This window comes from Bactrocera tryoni, chromosome 2, assembly GCF_016617805.1.
Source record: "Bactrocera tryoni isolate S06 chromosome 2, CSIRO_BtryS06_freeze2, whole genome shotgun sequence".
NCBI lineage: Eukaryota > Metazoa > Arthropoda > Insecta > Diptera > Tephritidae > Bactrocera > Bactrocera tryoni.
The window spans coordinates 74,422,227-74,445,814 of record NC_052500.1 but is presented as its reverse complement, the minus strand read 5'-3'; the positions used below and the strand labels follow the sequence as shown (position 1 = coordinate 74,445,814).

General features: G+C 33.5%; 1 protein-coding gene across 1 annotated transcript; it reads right to left on the bottom strand.

The window, feature by feature from the left end:
- Positions 1-10,089: 10,089 nt before the first annotated feature.
- On the bottom strand, positions 10,090-16,467 carry LOC120769368 (suppressor of hairless protein). Its single transcript, XM_040096331.1, has 6 exons — positions 16,177-16,467; positions 15,087-15,913; positions 12,415-12,960; positions 11,886-12,220; positions 11,524-11,731; positions 10,090-10,617 (listed from the first exon to the last, which is right to left on the bottom strand). Exons 2-6 carry the CDS (start codon positions 15,771-15,773, stop codon positions 10,252-10,254), a joined length of 2,142 nt encoding a protein of 713 aa, XP_039952265.1. The 5' UTR covers positions 15,774-15,913; positions 16,177-16,467; the 3' UTR covers positions 10,090-10,251.
- Between the last annotated feature and the right edge of the window lie 7,121 nt (positions 16,468-23,588).

Sequence of the window (23,588 nt, the reverse complement as noted above, 5' to 3'; positions counted from 1 at the left end):
TTTATTGAAATTAATAATTTTGTAAAATATTTTGATAACTTTTTTTTCGTAATTAATCACTTGATGCAACTAATTTTTAGAAAAAATAAATTATACAATTTTTGCAAAATTAAATTATATTTATCTTATAAAATTAGCACACTACTTTTCTTTAATGAAATTATTTCTTTGAAAATAAACATAATTTTTTCATAAAAAATTTTATTTTTACCATAAATGTTTTTACCATAAAAATTTTATTTTTACACTTAAAAATATATTTCCTTAAAATAGTTAATTACTTGATTACACTAATTTTTAAAAACATTTTTATAAAAAAATAATTTTACCATAAAAAATTAACACAATACTTTGCTTTAATTAAATTTTTTTTTTCAAAGAAAAATACTTATTTTTTTATAAAAAGACTTTAGAAAATTTTTTTTAAAAAGAAACTTGATAAAACAAAATTTTAAAAAAGTATATCTTACAAAAAATATTTTTGCCATAAAAAATTAACACAATACTTTCTTTGATGAAATTATTTATTTGAACAGAATATTAAAAAAAAATATTTTTTTTTATAAAAAATCTTTATCTTTACTTTAGAAAAATTTTTACAATAAAAAATTAACACGTAATTAATAAACTATTTATTTAAAATCAAACATTATTTAAAAAAAAACTTTGTTTTTCCCTTAAAAACTCACCACATTTCTTTCCTTAAAAATTAAATTATTCAATTATAACAGAAATTAATAAAAAAATATTTTTTCCCCGAAAAATCACCACACTACTTTTCTTTAATAAAATTGAACATTTAATAAAAATATATGTTTTTTTATAAAAATATTATATTTTTGAAATTAATTTTTTAAATTAAATATTTATAAACTTTTTTTTAACACTATACACCATTACACACGTAAGAAAATACTTTAAATAATTACCAAAATTTAGAGTTTCTCAATAAACTCTCTGGTGCACCTTAGTATTAAATGCGTCTGTTATACCCATGCATATCTTATTCAGTTCAAAATGGCTACATTTACCGTATCTTTCATGGATTTCGCCACAATCGGTTGCATTTTTTTGCCAACAAGTTCGTGATTTTTGTAATTAAAATTTTTGCTTTAGTTTATTTGTGCTGCAACCAAAAGCCTTCATTCGCCTCAGCTTGCGGTAATTTGTTGCAAGCAAAATGGTAGCTCAGTTGTTATTGTATTTGTTTATCCATTATTACCACGCTTGCTTGCAATTTATAAGGTTTGGAGCGATTTGGCGCGACAAGTGGTGTTTTGCGTTATAAATGGAGTGGTGGAGAAGTAGTTACAAAGTAATGCTTTAGAAAAGCAGCTAATGCTGGAAAGAAACCTATTGTATTGCCCTGAACATATTAAATTTGCCGTGAAGTTTGTAACACCCACAAGGAAACGCATACAAATTGGCCCATCAAAATCAAGAAAATTATCCTTTTTATGCTATAAGAAATGTGCCTAAGAAGGGTATTAATGCCTCGGTAAATTTAACGTGTTCTCTTATTTTCATTATATTGTGACCCTAAATATTGACATTTTTCATCACGCTTTTAAAAGCGGAAAACTACTCTTCTCAGTTTTTTTGATCGCCAAGTTGTACACTTGAGAACAATATCATCAACGGATACCAGTATCAGCTTGGAATTTATCTCCCACCTGCTGAAGGCTAACAGTAGTTAAGAATTGTCCATGCATTGGACCCGTGTTCTTTGGATTGGGATTGCGTTTATCCCATCCGGCCTAGATGCCTTATATAGTTATGATTATAAATGATTGATTGATTGCCCCCTCAAGCCTCCAAAAACTCATTTGTATGTATACTCAAAGCAAATCCTCTAACATTTCTCCCTGTGATCCAAATCTGTCGAAATAACCCGTATTTAGACCTCCTTTTCTATAACCGTTTTATATAACTCATTACAACAATACATTTATATCATTATAATCCTTCCCATCAAGATCTCATAGGTTTGTATATACTATATAAAAGCTAGAAACCATAAAAAACCTATGAGCTGTCAATGGCTAATGATTTACAAAATGCCATTCGTTAGCGTACAGCTCTTATTAATATTATAATATATACATTGTGAGAAAATGTACCCGGAAATTGTTAATAATACGAAAAATATTTAAATATTCATCAATATTTATTAGAAGTAAGACACTTATTCCAACGATTTTTCCAGTCCTCGAAAGAGTTTTCATAAGCACGTTTTGGGATGGCCTTCAGCTCCTTAAGCGAATTTTGTTTTATCTCTTCGATCGACTGTAAACGGTTTCTACGGAGCGTCATTTTCAGTTTGGGAAACAAGAAAAAATCACACGGTGCCAAATCTAATGAATACGATAGTTGATCGATGGTATTCATTGCGTTTTTGGCTTTAAAGTCGGTCACAACCGTGGCTGGATGCGTTGATGCATTATCATCGTGTAAAATCCATGAATTGTTCTTCGACAATTTTGGCTGTTTTTCGGCGAACGTTCTCACGCAATCGCCTCAATTCGGCCAAAAAGAACTCCTTATTGACCGTCTGTCTTTCTGAAACAAATTCATGATGCACCAAACCACGACAATCGCAAAAACAATGAGCATCGCCTTGATTTCTGAGCGGTTTTGACGTGGTTTTTTTGGTTTCGGTTCCGTCAATTTCATTTATTACTGACTTGTTTGCATTTATAATGCTCTCCATAAATTTGGGATGGGAATTCACAGGATCAAACATGTCCAAAGAGACCTGTTTACAGCAATTTTTTTGAAAAAATTCAGCTTTATCGGGACGAGGCGAGCAAGAACGCGTTTCATACTCAAAATATCCACCAAAATCATTCGAAGGGGCTTGCTGAGATGTCGAGCTATCTTGTCATCTCCTAACACTTACCTGACGATTTTCAAGCAACATATTCTTCACTTTTTTATATTTTCATCAGTTGAAGAGGTCGACGGTCGACCAGAAAGAGTCTTCAACATATCTGCAACGATATCTCGACCGTCTTAGAAGGCTTTGTACCATTCGCAAGCTTGTGGTTTTGATAAAACTGATTCACCGTAAGCCTTGTCCAACATTCGCAACGATTATGATTAGAAGTACAAAATTTGAGACAAAATTTTTGTTCGAAATTTTTATTCAATGTAAAAATCGCAACGCAATACTGAGGTGTATCGACTTAAGCAGCTGCCTTTTTCGGATTTTTGTCCTTCGATTAAAGTATAACTTAATTTATAAAACCTGCCATGTCTTGTAATATATACTCTCCAGACATTAGGACTTTTAACTTGTCAGACTACCTGCTGGACTACGTAGAGGATGAAGGATGGTATCCTGCAAAGAAGGATTGGGACAGGTAGTTGGTTTACTTTTTCTTTATAATATCGCTTTCGCAATTGAAATCCATCTTTAAAGGTGAGTTCTTTACTACAATAATTGCAAGCAAACCGTTAAAAAAAGGTTTTTTTTCTTACTGAAACGTGAAGTAGCTATACAAAGCTCTTTAATAAGCAGCTGTCCAATATTTATGATTATTACTTAGGGCCTTTAGAAATTCTCCTTGATAGAGTGAAGAAATATGATGGGATACAACTTGTTTCCTAGTATTAGATACTAGATAGCCTAAGCACTAAAACAAGGTAATGAAAAATAAAGCAATCTAAAGGCTAACTTCTACTAATAGAGCTCTACATAAGAGGCACTTTTTTTTTGAAACCGCAGTGATAATGGCAATGATCGGATCACTATCAAATTTTTCTGCATGTTCTGTACATAGTTCTCCATACAATGACCTAACAGTTTTTTGATCTGATTGAAAATAGAATTTGGCAGACGATAAAATTAAATTTTTAAATGACAAACATTTTCGATAAAATTAATTTTTTTTCGATTTATTTTTTCGACCAATGATCACTATACGGAAAATACCTTATAGTAGAGTATTTTGATGTTAGGTTTCATCAACGGAGAAGGCTCAAATCATTGCAGTAGTAGAAGATCCTATTAAGCCCAATCGTAAATCGAGTGTAAATCGAAAAACATTATATTTTTTCTTCAAAAAATTTACTATGCACTATATTTCTAAAATATGTAAAAATATATCTTTAAAGTTTAAAACAATTTTTACCAAAAATATCCCATTTTAAACAGTTTCACTAGGTGCTCTCCTAAAAATGTTTTAATTGTCTAAACATTTCGAACTCTTTCTCTGAATCTCACTTGAATTTTTATAGTAATTTTGGCAGCGCAAAGGCTTGGAGCTTTCAAAATTAAATATGAAAGCTATCCCATCAATTGTCAATATTTTTCACTGCATTCTCCAGTTTTTTCTGAAGGGAATTTGATTATTATTGCATTTTTCGTCGATCTGGAGCTTTTTAAGAGCGATAATATTTGGTTAAATATTTAATGCGTACGCCTAATTAGTATATTATTTTATTGCTCTTCGGTTTATTGGATTGTGATAGGAGATTCATCTAAAATTAATCTGATGAAAAAATATTTTTATTATAGATAACTTAGTGCCTGATTGAAGCTTTTTTAATTAACAAAACGGCGACCTCAGGATAATTTTTTGCATATTTTCGGCAAAAAGTCTAACTTAAAAAGTCCTTCGATCATTCCTAGTTTTTCAGGCTTTCAAAAAGTTGTACGTATTTCATTGAAATCCTATTTTTCTTCTTTATTGTTCTTCCGTTTCAATGTTTGGTGCCAATTGGAAATTCCAAGTGTAACCAGGACCTTGATCTTTCCAACGGAGTAGAGGTCTTTCTCTTCCTCTGCTTCCCCCGGCGAGTACTGCGTCGAATACTGTCAGAGCTGGGGTGTATTCATACATTCGGAGGACATGACCTAGCCAACGTAGTCGCTGTCTCTTAATACGCTGAACTATATCAATAGCGTCGTACATCTCGTACAGCTCATAGTTCCATCGAATGCGGAAATCTACCAAAAAAACACAGTTTCTTTCCAGAGCTCCCGACAAATGCTATATCTCAGATATTGATATTTTACGAAAATGCAAAAAAAAATAAATTTTTTGTTTATTCTTGATGTTCCTATCCCCACTTCTGACTTGTGTTTTGAAAGAATGTTTAAACTTAGATCTGCGGTTGTCCGTTAGATGAGAAACTCAGTAAAACAATTTCTCTTTCTGAACTGGCGTAAAAAGCCTTGAAAGGAAACTTCACAGTGATATTACACTGAACTGAGAATGAAGCTCTCTCTCTTTAGTAGTAGGGATATGCACCAAAACTGCCCACCACGATTCCAAAAGTTAATGTGTGCTTAAAGCACATTAGATTCTCCACTTCTACAGTTAGCAATACTTAATTACCTACACCGTAGCGGTAATTGTCTTTGCGTTACGGCAAAGGTCTACACCGATTTTCCCATGAAAAATCTAGATTAACATATCGCCATTGTCTCACGCCAACCCCAACTGCCGATGTGCATCACACACATACACAGTGAAGTTGTTCAACTCATAAATTTGTATATTTATCTGAGCAAATGTTGGGATTTTTGCAACATCATTAATGGCAATGCGATCTTGACACGTACATGCATACATTTGGCGAAAGAGTGATGGGAGGGGGGCAGGCGGAGAGTTGGCAAGTATTTGTGCGCACTCAAGTGCATTGCATTTATTGCATTTTCCTTATATATTTAGCTTTTGCTTCATCCTATTTCGTGGGAAGCTTTTCGTAGATATTGCAATTCCTTGCTATTGTTGTTGCTGTTGCTGCGCTGCCTTGTAATTGTTAACTTTGAAGTAATTAAATGTTAGTAGATAACAAATGAGCGATAGTTGGCAATTTGAATGATCAACAAGGAGCTGATATAAATCATCCTCAACTCCGTCTCCGCATCGTGGGGCGTTAGGGCTGTCAACGTCAAGGTTTGGGCAGGTAATTGCGTTGCTGTTGCACATTTTAATTGTAGTAGAAGATAAACATTCTAAAGTATAATTAATGAAGCACGGAGAGCTGTGGGTGTTCAAATATACCGATGACTAATATTGGAATCGAATTTCTGTAAAAAAAACTTCCGACTTTTACTCCGAAAAATAAAAAATTTTGCTTTTTCTTCTAATTACTAGATATAAATTTTGCAGAATTGTCTTGAAATATTATTGAAAATTTTACTCCGAATTTTTTCTATTACTTCGAATTTTTTTTATTTTACTCCCAATAACTGGAAATAACATTTGCTGGTACGTTTATAAAGATGAACAGTTTTCTTTAAAAATTGTTTAGTACTATAAATTCTACAGTTTGGCATTACTCTGAATTATTAAAAATATTTCTTTTACTCCGAAATATTTAAATTTTTGCTATTTCTTTAAATATTAGAAATATGTTTTACGAAATTTTCTAGAAAATTGATTGACATGTTACTCCGAAATTTTTTCACTTCACTCCGAATAATTAAAAACAACATTTTCTAGTACGTTGTTACCGTGAGATATTTTCCTTTAAAATTGTTTAAACTTTAATTCAATAAAGTCTACAATTAGAATGACTCCGAATTAGTAAAAATACATTTTGAGTCTGTAATTATGATTTTAACAGTAAATATTCCGAATTATTTGAAATAAGCAAAATACGTTTTAAACAGTAAACTTTCTCTCTAAAAATATATTTAATATTATACTCCGAATGTTGTTTTTTATTCGTAATATTTACTATAATCTTTGTTGGTGTGTTTTAGCAGTAAAAATTTCTTTTAAAACTCCGAACATTTTAAGGTTTGCCGCTATTCCTAATAATTAGGAAGAATTTTTTCATCTAGAATTCTTTCTGCAAATTCCTTTTTAACCAATTATTGCATCAGATGATTTCAAACCTTAAAGTTGGTTCTCAGTTGACTTTGGGTTTACTTGGACGTACATACATACATACATACTATTATGAAACTCCGAATTTTTTGTTACCTTATTTTAAAGATCTGTATAGCTGAGTGACTCCTATGATTTTATAAAATATTCCTAATACAAAGAAATGAAAGTTAATTTAAATAATTTAATAAATAAATTTAATTTAATCCGAAAAATATTCAGAGTCTTTGCAGAAGCTAAAAGTTGTAATACAGATTCACAAGTATGTCAAACATATTTAAATGAAGTCCTAATCTATTGGGGATAGAGCAAAAATGCTCCTTTGTAAACTTTTAAAAGCAATTAAAAGTGACTCTTTCTAATTCCGAAAACTTTATTTAACCACCAAAACGAGTGTCAAGCCATATACTCGTACTACAATACAATAAAGTTAGAATTTACGAATACTGAAAGTTTTTTCTTTTGTTTTGGGTTTTTAGTTTTCTCAACTCTTTTCTAATACTCCGAAAATTGTCCGAAAGGTTAAAAAAAAACTTTACATCGGCACCATGATATTTATTTTCGGTATTACAGCAAAATTTAAAACATTTATTTTTTTCAACTCTCTTAGAATATTCCGAAAGTTTCCGAAAAGAAAACAATTTTTCTTAAGACCATGTTATCTTTTGTTTTTGGTATTACAAAAACCATAGCAAAATCATTTAGTTTTCTCAACTCTTTTATAATACCCCGAAAGTATCCGAAACATTAAAAAAAATTAACATTAAAACATAGTTTTGATAGTTTTCGGTTTAACAGCAACAATAATATTTAGTTTATTTCAACTCTTTTATAATACTCCGAAAGTTTCCGAAAAATTAAAAAAATATACATATAAATTAGAATCATAGTATTTTCGATAGTTTTTGGTATTACAACAACATAAATATTTCGATAGTTTTGTTTATTGCAACAACATAAATATTTTGATTAATACTCCGAAAGAGTCTGAAAAGTTCAAAAAATCTTAATAAGCAATAATATATGTAGATTTTTTTTTAAATAATAATAGTGAATAAGTGTTTTCATCAAACACTGAACATTCTCCCAACGTTGTTGCTGTAGCTACTGTAGCAGCGGAAAACATTCCGGCAGTAATTTGGAGGAATGCTGCCGGAACAGAACTTTGATTCACAGCAAGCACTTAAAAAGGTATATACGTACTTACATACATATTTTGAAGAAACTCATCCATTTTAGGAGCATGAGTTGTTACTTACCTTTCCAAATCATTCTGCTGACCACAACTTCCCTCCATTTCCAATAAATTATAACACATTGCATTGCGCATAAATATTTTTTTTTTTACAAAATAATTTATTTATCTCTGGTAATGTTTCAGTTGCTTACTTAAACTAATATTTTTTGTTTTCTTAATTTACATTTTGTCTTTTTAAGTTCACTTACTAATAAAATATGCTTAATTTATAACTATTTGATTTTCTTCCTTTTAACTAATTTTACATATGCCCGCACAGGCGCATGCGTGTGCACACGCTTATCAAGTAGATAATGTAGAAATATATATATGTAGTATATATATATATAATATATTTTGTATGTATGTATATATAAATAGCCTAACGTATAAAATATGTATGCATATATGCATATATATGTATGTATGTATGTATGTATATATGTATATGATTTTACGTTGCTATGTACTAGTACAGTTTGCGGCATTCATTAAAAAAAATGCAATATGCTCATTTTGTGTGTGTTTTAAAACTATGCAAATACAGTTGTAGGCATATGTCTGCGACGGTCGCGGTCCGTTTGTGTCCAATTTCATTGAGATTTGTAGCTTAAATATTAAATATAGAATTTGTTCTAGCTTCATGCGATCATAAACAACTGAACTATGTATATAAGTTTGTATATATGTACAGTTACATTTGTATTAAAGGCTAAATTAAGTCTAGGCAGCTTACGCGTCTAAAAATCAGTGTAAAGAACTTTTGCTTTTATTCAAAAATTTTCCTCAATTTTGTTTTTCTCTTGTATGTACTTGCACAGATGTAGTTATCTTTGTTTTGTATATAAATGTATATGTATAAAAGGTATGTATACTTGTTTGTTTGTTCATTTTGGATGCATTTGTTGTTTTAGTTTTTTTGTTTTTCGTTTGCTTAGTCTTGCCTGCAGGGACTATTTATAGTAAAAAGCATTTGCAGCTGTTTTTGATTAAAACTTATCCCTGATATTGACATTTAGTTTCGAATATTTGCAATCTATGCAGGAATGAAAAGTTTGACAGTTATTTAGTAACATGATTTCTTTGCTTGAATGTGTGTATAAGAAAATATTAAAAAAAAAAAATTATAACTGCATATGTACATATTAATTGTATGTGTGTGCATTTTTGTTTACATAGAATACACAGCGACTAATGGTTGTTCAAAATGTTGATTTAAAAACGAATTAAAAAAATAAATAAAAAAATATTCTACAATAAAAGAAAAAATATTCTAAAAAATAAGAAATGGATTAAAAAATTCTAAAAAAAAAATCGAGGACAAGATTAAAAAAGAAATATTGAAAAAATATGTTAAAAAATTATTTAACAAATTGAGGAAATATTAAAAAGAAATTTAAAAAATTCAACAAAAACGAAAAAAAAACAAAATTAAATTAAATACATGTATAATAAAATATTAAAAATATTTTCAAACAAAAAAATTAATCAGAAAACATAATATACAAAAAATACCTAAAATGGTATTATATTTTATAAAAATAGCTCCAATAAGAAAAAGAATTTAAAAAATTATTAAAAAATTTTAAATTAACAAAAATTAAAAAAAAAATTGTAAAAAAGTGTGGAATCAGTTCATATAAAAAAAGTAATGAAATATTAAAAAACATAAAAACATAATAATATGTAAAAAAATTTAAAAGGTTAAAAAATAAAAAAAGTACAAAAATGTAAAAAAAGCTAATTTGTAAACAAAAATAAAAAATAAAAACAAATACATATTTTAAAAACTTACAAGAATTCAAAAAAAATAAAGCAAAGAATTTAAAAATTTTTATATATAAAATTTAGAAAATCTATAAAAAAATTAAGTTAAATATTTTTCACCTATTTAAATTAATTTTTTTATAGATTTTTAAATTTTATATTAAAAATTTTAAATAGATATATATAAATTACCACAAAAAAAATTAGGTAAAATATTTGAAAAAATTTAAATATAAAATTTACAACTAAAAATAATTAAATTCATAAAAAATGCACATACATATGTAATAAAGTACAATAGCATGCACGCAAACAATCCACTAATTTCTAAAGCATAAAAAATGTCTGCTCCACCACTAGAGCCACACCGTAATATGCCGACAGCATATGTGGCGCCCGCACTCAGGACAATGCGCCGCCGCCGTGCGTATTCCACTGCACCTCGTTCATGGACGGCAATGTTTGGTGCATTTGATGACTGGCATTTACCGTTGCATTGTTCGCGGCGCCACCATCGCCGGGTGAGTGCGCAACATTATTGTTGTTATTGTTGCTCATGCCACTCAGATTGTTGTTGTTGCCCGTGTTATTGTTGCCGTTATTGTTATTTGTTGTTGCTGTTGCACTGCGCGTACGCATAACATCCTCGGCTTGCGTGCAATGCGGCCGTGGACCAGGCTCCGGCGTGTAGGTGAATGTTAGACCCGTTGCATAAATGATGCCATCGTTGCGCACCAGCGAGATGGGCACCTGTGTGGGTTGGCGTACCTGTGGGGTAGAGGGGGGAGGGGAATACAAATTAGCGTTGAGTGCTTGGAATATTGGTAGTTTAGTTTTGAAAATATAGAAGTTGAACAAAATATATTTATTCAGCAGCAGAGAAAATTAGAAAGAAATCAGATAACAAATATTCAATTTAAAAATAATTCAAAAAATGTAGCAGAAATATGAAAAAACAATTGGGGTACTCACAACCCGTCGTAAAGCATCGTAAAATCGTAGTTATAAATTTTTACACTTGTTTAAAAAAATTGTTGTTGGATTTCATACAAAAATGAGTTTACACATTTACAATTCTCAATGCTATTTTTTCGAATCGTTATAACTTTTAACTTTATGAGACTTGTGAAAACCCTAAATAAATATTTTGGAACAAAAGGAAAATTATAAACAGTACATACAAAAATAAGTAAATTAAAATTTCAAAAAAAAAATATTCTAAATTACAAACAAAAAACAACTTGAAAAAAAATCAAAATTTAAAAAATTCATAGTTTGAACGATCTTTAACAGAGTAAATTAATTAAGATAATTTGATTTTTTATATTTTATTATTTATTTTTATAGATAAATATTCATCCAATCAAAATATTAAAAAGTAAAACCAAAAAAACGTAAACGAAGGACAAAAAAAAATATTTTTAAATTAAAAAAAAAATAAATTAAAATGCCCATAAAAATTCAATTCTCATCTATTAATTAAACACAATTTTTTCTTGAAGATTAATACAAAATTTGTATATTAATATTTTGGCATACATATGTATGTATGCACATATTATGAAAAAAAAGAAAAACAAAAACAAAATAATAATTATACTCAATACTTGTATTAATATTTATATTATTACTATTCATAATAAGATATATTTCTAATTAAACTTTTCCACTCACCCATAACCATTCACCACGGAATTGTGAGATCTCCGGCACCACACACAGCAGTGTTTCCGTGCAGCGGTACATTGTTTCCGCCTCCACATCACCGAACCAGACTTGCAAGTGCGGCGTAAAGTTGTCGCCGCTCAGTTCCAGCATCGCTACATCGCCGCCGCCATTCAAGTTGAGCGAATTTACAATTGGCACCGGTGTGACTGGGGAGCTAAGGAAGGATTGAGGGAGGGATTTTATTTATTAATAAAAAATAAAAATTTGGACCAAAAAAGTTTTAAATAAAATGTTTGTTAATTATTTCCACTTTAAGAAAGCTTTCTGGTACAGATAGGTACACCATAAACATTGTTCATCAAACTCACCCCACAGGACCCATTCCTTCGTAAAACTGATATTCAGCTTTGTCTGTCGAGATGATCGTCCAGCAAGCGCCGTCGTTGATCATTTCTTTATTTGGTTCTTTCGGACATGGTGTAGCTTGGAATTGTATGATTTTCTCCTGTGACAGACAGAGATACATATGATCCGTGTCCTTCATGTAGAAAGCGCATTTATGCAATTGCGACACCGGATCGTCAGCCTCCAACAGTGCCATTTGCTTGTCCACTTTGCGTATGATGAGGCGTGGCAGTGCCATACCCGTCACCGAACACACCAGTTTCACCGTCGCACCATAATGTATGTAGCCATCGCGTACCTGAGGAGTTAGAGGAAGAAGAATCCAAGAAATTATTAGAGATTAAGAAACAAAAAATAGAAGAAATTTAAGAAACAAAAATTGAATAAAAAAAAAGAAAAAAAAAAATAATAATAATTTCAAAAATTGATAAAAATTTAAAAATAAAACATTATATAACTACAATAACAAAAACTACATATCGTAGCACACACCTGAAACTCCTCCGACTCCGATTCATTGTCGTCGAGCAAATGTATCGTAAAGGCGCCCCACTGCGTCGACGACGCATGAAAGTGTCCATTCTCCACATGCAGGTAACGCGTCGACACCGTTTGCGAGCGCAGGCGATTGAACAGCGCCACATTGGTCCCGCTCGCTATGCAAAGATCGGCATTTTTCAGCGATTGCTTCTTCTTCGATGGCTTCGATATGACTTTAATGCGTTTCGAATTGAACACACCGATGTCGTGCCCATTGCCGTAGAACATCTTCACCGACAACATAAAATGCTTACGCTTATCCGAATCGGAAATGAACAGCGTCTTGGCGGCGCAATATTGCTTGCCATTCAAATCGAGTTGTTGCATATCCTGATCCGAGCTGCCGATGCCGATGAAGGCGCACAACTGAGCGCAATGCTCACCCTCGCCCTTCTGCAGCATCTCCTCGTAGCGTCGACGCCAACCGCTGCCAAATAAATAAATGCACGGTGGTGGGCAAAAGAAACGCTTCTCATTGCCGTATGACTTTTGCGCGACCTGGAAATGAATGCAACGTGCAAAAGAAGGAAATGTGGTGAGTAATTGAATTATATTAAAAAAATAGTAAGTCATTTTTTAAATCACATTTTTATTGGCGGAAACCACAAGAATGCCAAATTGACAAACAGAATAATTGCAAATCAATAATTGCAGCAAAAATGCGATCACTGCGCGGTTTTACATTTGAGTGGCAGCGCAAGCACAAACAAAATCAACAACAACAGCGAAAATACGTATACGAATCGTTCATTGCTATTAAATTACAGTTCAATCAAATTTTTCACAAGTCGCCATGCAAATTGTACTCGGACCGCGCACCAATCGAAATATTAATACAAAACAACAGCAACTGCCCACAGGTTGTATGTATGTATGTATGTATTTCTGAATTTTGAGTTGCGGTTGCACGAATTGTCGCTAATCACCCAAGCAATCGCTTTAACAAGTGGATCAGCGTAAGTCATTCGCCGGCGCGAACATGCCACCGCTCGACTACCAGCATTGTCTACCGCACATACTCAATATTTGAACTAATAGTTGCTTTTGGCGCGGCCCTTGGTCGGGTGCTAACTGATTGATTATTATTTTTTGCTGTCGTCGCTGCCTGCAACACTTGTTGCGGCCAACACCACATCCTTCACACTTGGCTGCATGCAAAAATTGTAAGACAGCCGCCAGCCAGCGACTGCTGCTGCGCCTTGCTTGCTTGCGGTGCAGTAATGAGCAATGCAATCAAATAATTGTATTTAATTAATGAAAATTAAAATTACTGCAGTTTTTTAACTTTTTTACGTATATTTTCATGCTTTCAATTTGTCTATTTGGCATTGTTGTTTTTATTATTGTTATTGTAGTTGTATTGTGCATTTGATTGATTTTGGTTGCAAATTTTTGTCGCTAATTGCTTTGTTGCGGTCGTTGGAGTTTTTTTTATGCGATTTCAAGTTATGATTTAGATTTGATTGGGGCGGATGGATGATGAGGCATGAAATGAAATTAATTGCGTTGAATTGTGTTTCGCTAAGCTTGAAGGCGACGTAAACATTGTAATTTTATTATATAAGTGCATGATAGAACTTTGAGTGAGACATTTTTAATATTAAATAATTATTCTGCAGGATCGATGTTTTTACGCAGTACAGGGTGAGACTGATTATCCAAAATTTGTGTTTTTTGTTTTTAATCTACTATCAAAGGCATTTAATTATAAAAAAATGCCATTTATCAGCGCCTAAAGACTTCAATATTTATTCTAAAATATTAATTCTAAAAGAAAATTTTTTGTTTGAGTTGCCTTTCAAAATGATTAATTTTGTAGAAATAATGAAGTTGTCTTCGTTTTGAGAAGGAATAATATTAACCCAACATTAAAGTACAAAATTTATTTAATTTTTAATTAATAAGGGTATACGGTCTGAAATCTGAAAGTATTATCATAATCTCGGGATAGCAGTACATAAATTACGTTATAAAACTTGCACCATTTTACGTGAACCTATCATGAACATGTTTTTAAAGACTTCATCCTATCAAAGTGGAAACCGATCAATCAAAATAAATAAATACTGCATTGCTGTGGTTTTTTAGAAGCGAAGAACAATCCTAAAATAAATTCATAATGATTACTGTCGATTGACAGTCCTTTGGCAGATAAGAATTAAGTTTCGATCGGGTTACGCAGATCGGGCTGTCGAGGGAATTTGGATTAAAATTAGTATTCATCAAAAATTGGGAATATGTCAAGCTCTAAAGAGAAGAAATGCTATTTGCTTTCAATAGTATTTGTTGATGTTTTTGGTGAAGAACCTTTACGAGTTATAAATGTGTTGGGATTTTGTTCCTAAATTGGAAAAATGTGGGATAATCGCAGTTTTTTAATTAAATTTTAAGGGTACCAAAGAAGTATACCATTAGTATTAAATTCTGTAACTATTTCATTAAAAAAATACTTTCTCTTCACTTTTTAACTCAAACAATTTTTCTGTCTACACAAATCACTTTTCATTCACATCCTTTAAGCATTTTTACGCCTTTGTGCATATTTCTACAAAAATATTGTGCAACTAAAAATATACAAACAATACAGAATTAATTTGTGTCGTTGAATTGCAAATAGCGCTCACCTTCGCATGTAGAATCACAATGACCATATCGTTGCGTTCGCGCATATAACGCTCCATTGCATCTCGTGTCAATTTTTTATCCTCAATATGTGGCCGATATGGCACACCAACCGCATTGGAATTCAGACCTGTAGACATGAGTGGGCCACAACCGCCACCACCACCACCGCTGCCAGCATTCAAACCGCGCGGCAGCATTGCAAGATGATGTTGTTGTTGCTGCTGCTGTTGCTGATGGTGTTGCTGTTGATGATGATGTGGCGAATTGGGTGGCAATAAACCACCACCGCCGCCAGCGCCATGATGTACCGGCGGACTGGGTGGTGTTTGCGCATAAGCGCCACCTACACCGCCACCAAGTCCAAAGTGCGGCATCTGTGGCAACGTTGCAACAGCTGCCGATATGGCTGCAGCGTTATGCGATTGCAATATGGACGTGGGTGGTGATAACGAATCGTTGAGGTCGTGTAAATGCGGTGAGTGATGGTGTAGCAATTGATGATGGTGCTGGTGTGCTGGTGAGTGCTGTTGTTGTTGCTGCTGCTGCTGCTGTTGGTGATGATGATGCTGGTGACCGTTGGCTAAGGTGCTAATAGCTGTGGGGCTATACTGTTCCAAGTGATGCTCCAATGCGGTTGCAGTGCTGCTGGGAGGGGTGCCAATATGGTAATCACTATAACTCTTCATTTAGCGAATATGAATGCGACGCTGTTGCAGGCAAATGTGTGTAGAGGCGCGTATATTTCCATGTTTGAAAACTATACGCACGTAGAACACTTAATATTATATGCTAACGTTTACTTATTTGGACGTATTGTTTATTTCCGCTGTGTAAAAATTTGGCAGAGTTGCGTTTAAAAAATTTGGCACTTGCGTTACAGTGTGATATTTAGTGATTTGGTGGCGCGTTTATCTCCTTTACGCTTAACTTTGTTTAGCTGCGAGTTGTGGTGTATTATAAATAAAATATTATTTGATATAAAAATTACTACACGCTTTTGTTTATCACACACTCACGGCAATTTATTAATGGTAGTAAAAACGTACCAAACAGTTAAAAACAACACAAAACTGCACACAACACACCAACAATAATGCACAGTGGCGACGAAAGGAAGAAGCAGCGCGACCGCAAACTGACAGATGTTCACGCTCCCATTCGTTCTAAATGTTCACAATTGTTTCAAATACAAATTGCATTTACAAGCGACTGTTAATGCACTTCACCGAAGTCCTGCATTTATGTTAAGCACTTCCTTACACTCAATAAATTCGAACTGTTTAGTATTTTGTCTAGCACAAGCGCGTTTATGTTTTAATTTTAAAAGTTATTTTCATTTTAAAGTTAAAACACCGACTGAGCGCTCCACAGTTGACTCGCTGATTTTTGTTTCGCTGTAGTTTTGTTTCGTTGCCAAACGTTCGCAGTGCCAACAAGCAATGCTGCACCTTTCACTCAACGGGAATTTTTTAAGGGTAAATTTGGTGAAAACTAGTAATAAGTTTTGTACAAAGCGTTTTAATGATAGTATTTTAGTACTTCAAATTAGTCTGAAAACTCTTTTTTACTGTAAAAAGAAAATTTATTTACCAATTTCTCTGCTAAATTTCCAAAAATAAACAAAATTGTTTACCGCTTTTATTCCCTTACGGCTTAATGATGAACATGGCAACACTGCTACGCTCTTGACTGCGCCAGAGAAAACGTAAACGACCGACGTCGACGCTGCCGTCAACAGCGCGCTGCTCACAGCCACCTTAGCGATTCCAAAGGCCGCGTGGATGTTCTCACGCTAAGCAGCGACGCCGGCAGCAACAGAGCTGTCACCTGTTAGCTTCTCGTCGTTTTCCCACGGTCAGCGGCATTTCTTATTTACGTTTCGTTTCTTCTTCTTGAGTGAAGTGTTTCGTTGACAGAGGATATGCTCTGTGGATGTGTGTTATGTTTGTGTGCTTTTATACCCGTTTTTTATTGTGATAAGCGTCGTGATTTGTGTATTAATGAAAAGTTTAAAACAATTTGAATATGCAAATGTGTATATTAGTTCGTTTAACCTCAGTGTGATTAGTGAATAAGTGAGTGTAAAAGTGCTCCAAATTAGCGGTGGAAATGATGCGGCATAATTGTGCGCACATACATACATACATATGTACATATGTAAATATTAACGGAAGTAGAATTTAGTTAAAGGAAATGGAGCTTGCAGCAGGTAAGTGGGAAATTTTTAAATATATTTGGGATGTTTACTTTGGCAGTGTATTAAATTGATTAGCAACTAAAAGAGCTGATTAGCGAACTTTAGCAAACTACCGTATGTGTCAGTGTTGTCAGTGCTGATGTTGGTTGATGCTTGGCGTAACCAAAATTAGTGTTATGTGGGATTGCTGGGGGAGACGTTATATAATATTAATTATTAATTCTTTATTTTTCGAATTAATAAAATTCTTGCCGATATTTTTATACTCTTGCAACTTGTTGCTACAGAATACAATAGTTTTGTTCACATAACGGTTGTACGTAGCACTTAAAACTATTCGAGATTGATATAGGTTTATATGTACATACATATGTATATATGTATATGTATGTATGTATGCATATAAATGATTAGGATGACGAGACGAGTTGAAAGTTGACAAAGTCATGTACGATCGGCATGCAATAAATGCTCCGAAAGGGATGATATAAGTTTATTGCCTAAAATTTGTTGATACTTTTTCACTTTTACAGTTTTATCCGGATCGCCCGCGCCTGACGGTCCGTCTTAGGTACACATTTTTGTTCTCCGAATTTACATCGCACGTAGTACTATGGTATGTACCAACCGGCACTTAATCACTAGGTTTCGTCTGATGAGTGGACTATCTCACTAATCTACTAGATTTATCATTTGTTAATCTCGTCACCGTAAAGATTTAAATTTATTCTTTATTCTACTCTGAAATTTCTCTGTGCGACTCTGACTTAGCACAATCTGTTTCTCAGTAAAGAAATTTATCACATTGTCACTGCTGATTCAGACACTACAAGGAGCGAAAAGTACGACTTTTATTATTATTTAAATACGTCATTGCAATGTTTTCTTTTAATAAATATTAAACGATGTGATTTTTTCTGTCAAAAACAGCTGTTTTATAAATCTGCAATGACAGTGAGGACAATCTAGGTTAGTGAAAATATTAAATGTAATAAAATCCTTCAAATTTATGGTCGGAACAAGCTAGGCCAAAGCTTTGGTCAATTATCAATTTTTTTGTTTGGAAACTGCCATTTTGTCAAACAATTTTATTTTGCTTTTTCCTGGGATTGGCTTTACTAGATTTAATATTACTTTAACGAAATCTGTTTGTTTTTAATTTCAGAGAATCCAGTTCAGAGATATAGTGGTCACGGCAAAACGATTCTATTCGGAGGAGCTCTGGGAGATTAGCTGCAGTTCCTTTCCAAATAAATATTTTCCTAATACTAACTCTTAAAATACAGTTAAAAAATACCATAATATGAGTACACATTTTTAGATCAATAAATTTAAAATTTTTCTAAGAAAAAGTTCTGAAAAATTCGCTTTTTCGGCCTTCTAATTATATAATGAATACAATATAACCACTTAAGGTGGGGTCTAGTCTAGAAATTTGAAAAAAATCCTTTTCATAATTCGATATTTTAGATATTTAAAAGTATCTCTTTAAAATAAATTTTCATAATTCATAATATTCCCGTAGTTATAGCCATTTTTGTGTCATAGTAACTGGACCGGTTTGAGCTGCAGACGTAATTTAAAACGCGTTTTCCTATAAGCTATTTATGATGCAGTTGCCACAGTATCTGAAGTTCTAATCAGCCGACTTACTTATTTTTTACCTTCCTAATGTTCGATGTTCGATTTAGTCATCACTTTGAATAAAAAATGTTCGCGAAAGCTGACTAACGAAATCATTATGTGCAATAATTCTTTAAATGTTCAAATGGCACGTTTCTTTTCGTATTTTAAATAATTACATATATGTATGTGATTCAAGAAAAGTTTCCCATTTCGTGCATCTATATTTTTCGCTGCATTATATGTTCCCATTCGTTATTCTTATGAGAATTTAGAATCTTACAAGAATTACCTCCGTCCTAAAATATTGCATAAAAAAGGTTTTACAGAGAAGTTACTGTTGGCGGTCATAATTTCCAAATGTTGAAAAAACAATTTTGTCATCATAATTTATTAGAATCATTTTAGCCAAGCTTCTCAAGCACATCGAACGCATAAAGTCTAAATTCGACAAATATTCTGGTTCTGCATTTTATCAAGTCGCTCAATATCGGTGTCAGAGAGCAGGTAGTGGCAGAGAGATTACCGAAAGTTTCCGTGAAGTCTGAATTTTTGCTCACTAAAATTAAAATCACCGAGCTGTGGGACTACATATAAGGGTAAATTTCAAGAACTTGACAGAAATCTTGAAAATTTTTATAAGAGCGCTTTTTTTTTGTCGCTCCAATAACAGCAACAGCGACAAAGTACAAATTCTGCTCTTCTCTTTTTTATTAGTATTTAAATTTGTATAACCTCACTCGTTCCGTCTGTCTGTACATACGCAAACTAGTAACTCCGTTTTTGAGATATCGATCCGAAAATTGGCAAGCGACATTTTCTCCTCTAGAAGCTGTTCATTTGTCGGAATCGAAAAATCGTCTATATCGGACCACTTTATGATGTAGCTGCCATACAAACTGATCGGTCAAAATTAAGTTCTTGTATGGAGAATTCTTTTACTTGCTAAGATTTCATTCCGAAATTAGACGTGGATTGTTGCCTAAGACAATGATATGATCTCCGAAGAATGTGTACAGATCGAATCACTAAAGTATATAGCTGCCATACAAGCTGACCGATCAAAATTAAGTTTTTGTATGAAAACTTCTTATTTGAAAAAAGGTAATATAATGGGTGATCCTTGTAGAGGTCAAGAGCCTTTTTTGTATTCCGTGCGCTTCGCTCAACCTATGATCAACATAATGGGCCTACAGAGCGTACTATTCGCAACACCATCTTGAGACCCAGCATTCATTATTGGATAATATTCGACCGAATAGATCACGTCCAGCACGCAGTGAAGAATATATAGCAGCCGTAGCTGAAAGTACACATGAAGAACGTGGAGAGTCGATTCGGCGCCGTTCGCTGCAATTACAACTGACGTATGGAATGATTCGGCGCATTATATGTCGAGATCTTAAATTGAAAGGGTACAAAATACAGCTTGTGCAAGAATTGAAGCCGCTCGACCTTCCAAAGCGGCATCGCTTTACACTATGGGCTCTAGAAAAGTTCCAAGAAGCTCCGATGTTTCCGAGCCAAATTTTATTCAGCGATGAGGTCCATTTCTGGCCCAATGAATATGTACATATGTAAGAAAAATTCGAAGAGCAACCTGAAAAGATTCAAGAGCTGTCATTTCATTCAGCAAAACAACGGGAAATTAACACGTATGCTTTGGTGTGGTTTGTGGGCCGGTGAAATCATTAGTCCATATTCCTTCAAAAATGTTGTCGGTGAGAACGTAACCGTCAATGGCGACCATTAAAGCGCCAAAATAACCGACTATTTGATGGCTGAAATTGAAACTCGTGATCTCGGCGAGATTTGGTTCAATGGATCAATGCATTAATTGAGAGAACCCCACGGTGAGCAGATAATTTCACGTTTTGGGCTGCTCGATTGGCCACCAAGATCGTGTAATTTCACAACGTTAGACTTCTTCCTGTGGAGATACGTGAAGTCTAAAGTCTATGTGGACAAATCCGCTTCGATTCAGGCATTGGAATGAAACATCACGCGTGTCGTTCGTCAGTTACCAGTCGAAATGCTCGAAGGAGTCATCGAAAATTGGATTCAACGGATGGACCATGGGAGACGTAGCTGCAGCCAACATTTAAAAGAGACAATCTTCAAAACCTAAAAGCCAAAGAACGTTCTTTCGAATGATAGTAAACATTTCCCATTAAATTTGAAGTTTCTGTGTTTTTTCTTAAAAAAACAAGGGAACCTCGAAATGGATCAACCTTTAGCTTCGCAACCGCAGTTATCGTTTTTTCTTGTTTCTTGTTGAAATTGAAAATTCAAAAAATCATATGTTTTTCTTCAGACTATAGTTTCGAAATGACCTCGTAAATATTTTCACTTTGTAACAATTCTTCATAAGCAATTAAAATTTAATTCGCTTTCATTTAATATTATTTTGAAAAAACCATCAACGTTTGCTTATAATTGCCGTTAATTCCCACGCCTTGAAATCAATAAATGGGTTAGCGTATCACCGGTGGATTGAAAGACACGCTTTCTTACAGAAAATTACTTCTACCTCGCATAGAGAAATGTATGTCTGCCTTCTCAAAAATGTAAATATATGTACCCGAGTGCGTGTAAATACCTTGGAATATAAGTTTATATGGCATGTACATGATGTATGTCTTCCAAGGCAAAAAGTTGAAACCACCAGTGCACTATCATTACGTTTTAAATAATTAAATTATAGCGCGGGAATATTTGGACACGCTGTCATCTGCCACAATTGATTTTTGATTGCATAACGAGTTGGTCAGCGTTCCTTTCACATTTTTCAATTTTAAACACTTCTTAAATGGACATAAATACCGACTGAAATTAACACGTATGTAGACAATTAGATACTAATATACCGTTCAATTATTAATTGAACTAAGTACTTCTCTCGTATAAAGGATGTGGAACATTGGTCTGACAGGTTAGGATTACCTGAAAAAAAAATTACCAACTACGATTGGATGTTTAATTTTTGTTCTACTAACTTTGATCGGCCGCTTAATAGACCAAAGACTAGTTATATAGATTCAGCTTACAACTGAGTTCTTTTAGAGTTTGGAGCATAGTTCCAATAAATAAATGTCGTTGGGTCATAGCCGAAAACAATATAAACTGTTTGAGAAATAACCAAGTTCGTAAGACTCCGTCAAAATATTAGAACTGCTTATTCTAAGCCAATTAGCTGCTGTAATCAGTTAGTCTGACCGTAGATTAACCCTGGATAAGGTCTAGTAAATACCTCCAGTTTAAAATTTCCTCTGATAGAGATTGCGTGGAAAGTGCGCAAGATATCGCCGCCATCTACACAGACGCGTGTGAAATGAACTGTGCTAAAGACATGGGGTTCCTTCTTATTCTTCTGTATTGGCATGCACACCGCGGTTATAGCCAAGTTTACAACAGCACGCCATTCGTTTTTCCTTTTCACTGTTTTTGCTGCGCCAATTGGAGATTTCAAGTGTAGCCAGTTCCTTCTTCACCTGGCCTTTTTCTTCGTCTGCTTCCCCCGGCGGGTACTGCGTCGAATACTTTCAGAGTTGAAGTGTTCTTCACTGAACTATGCCAATGTCATCGTACATCTCGTACAGCTAATTGTTCCATCGTATGCGATTTTCACGGTTGCCAATGCGCAAAGGACCATAAATCTTCCGCAAAACCTTTCTCTCGAAAACTCATAACGTCGACTCATCAGATTTCATCGTCGATGCATCTGCACCATATAGCTGGACGGGAATTATGAGTGACTTATAGAATTTGGTTTTTGTTCGTCGAGAGAGGACTTTATTTTTCAATTGCCTACTCAGTCCGAAGTTAATGCTGCTTCCAAGATACACGAAATTATCAACAACTTTGAAGTTATGACTGCCAACAGTGACTTGGAAGCCATGTCACGAGTGCGATGACTGTTTGTTTGATGACAGGAGATACTTCGTTTTGCTCTCGTTCACTACCGACCCATTTGCTTCGCTTCCTTATCTAGTCTGGAGAAAACAGAACTAACGGCCCGGGTGTTGAGGCCAATGATATGAATATCATCGGCGTACGCCAGCAGTTGTACACTCTTATAGAAGATAGTACGTACCCTATTTAACTCGAATTATTTTCTCCAGCAGTATATTGTAGAAGTCGTTGATAGACAGTCTGGTCAGTTGTTGATTTTCCAGGCCCAAAGCCACACTGATAAGGTCCAATCAGTTTGTTGACGATTGGCTTTAATGTTTCACACATTACGTTTGATAGAACTTTATATGTGATGTTAAGGAGGTTCTTTTTGTGGATTGGACAGAGCATACTTAAAATTCAATCATCGGGCATGGGGGTTCCTTCAGATCAATTGAATATTTCATTATGTTTCCTTTAGCAAGTCACACATACACTATACACTAAAATACAAAACGAAACCAGAGAGCTGTAGCAGAGAACTTGGAACTGGAAGGAAAGATTGTGAGATGGATATGAAAAGATAAGAAAATAGTGAGTATTTTTCTTTTTCGATAAAAAGATGTCCTGATAGATTTTAATCATTACTAAACGTCTGATGGCTTTTCAGCAAGAGATCGTTAAACCTATACAATTTATACCAACAAAAACTATGCACTACAAGTAAAGATTAAACCGATATTTCCATATTTATTTAATATTATTTTATTAAAATATCTTAACAAGTATA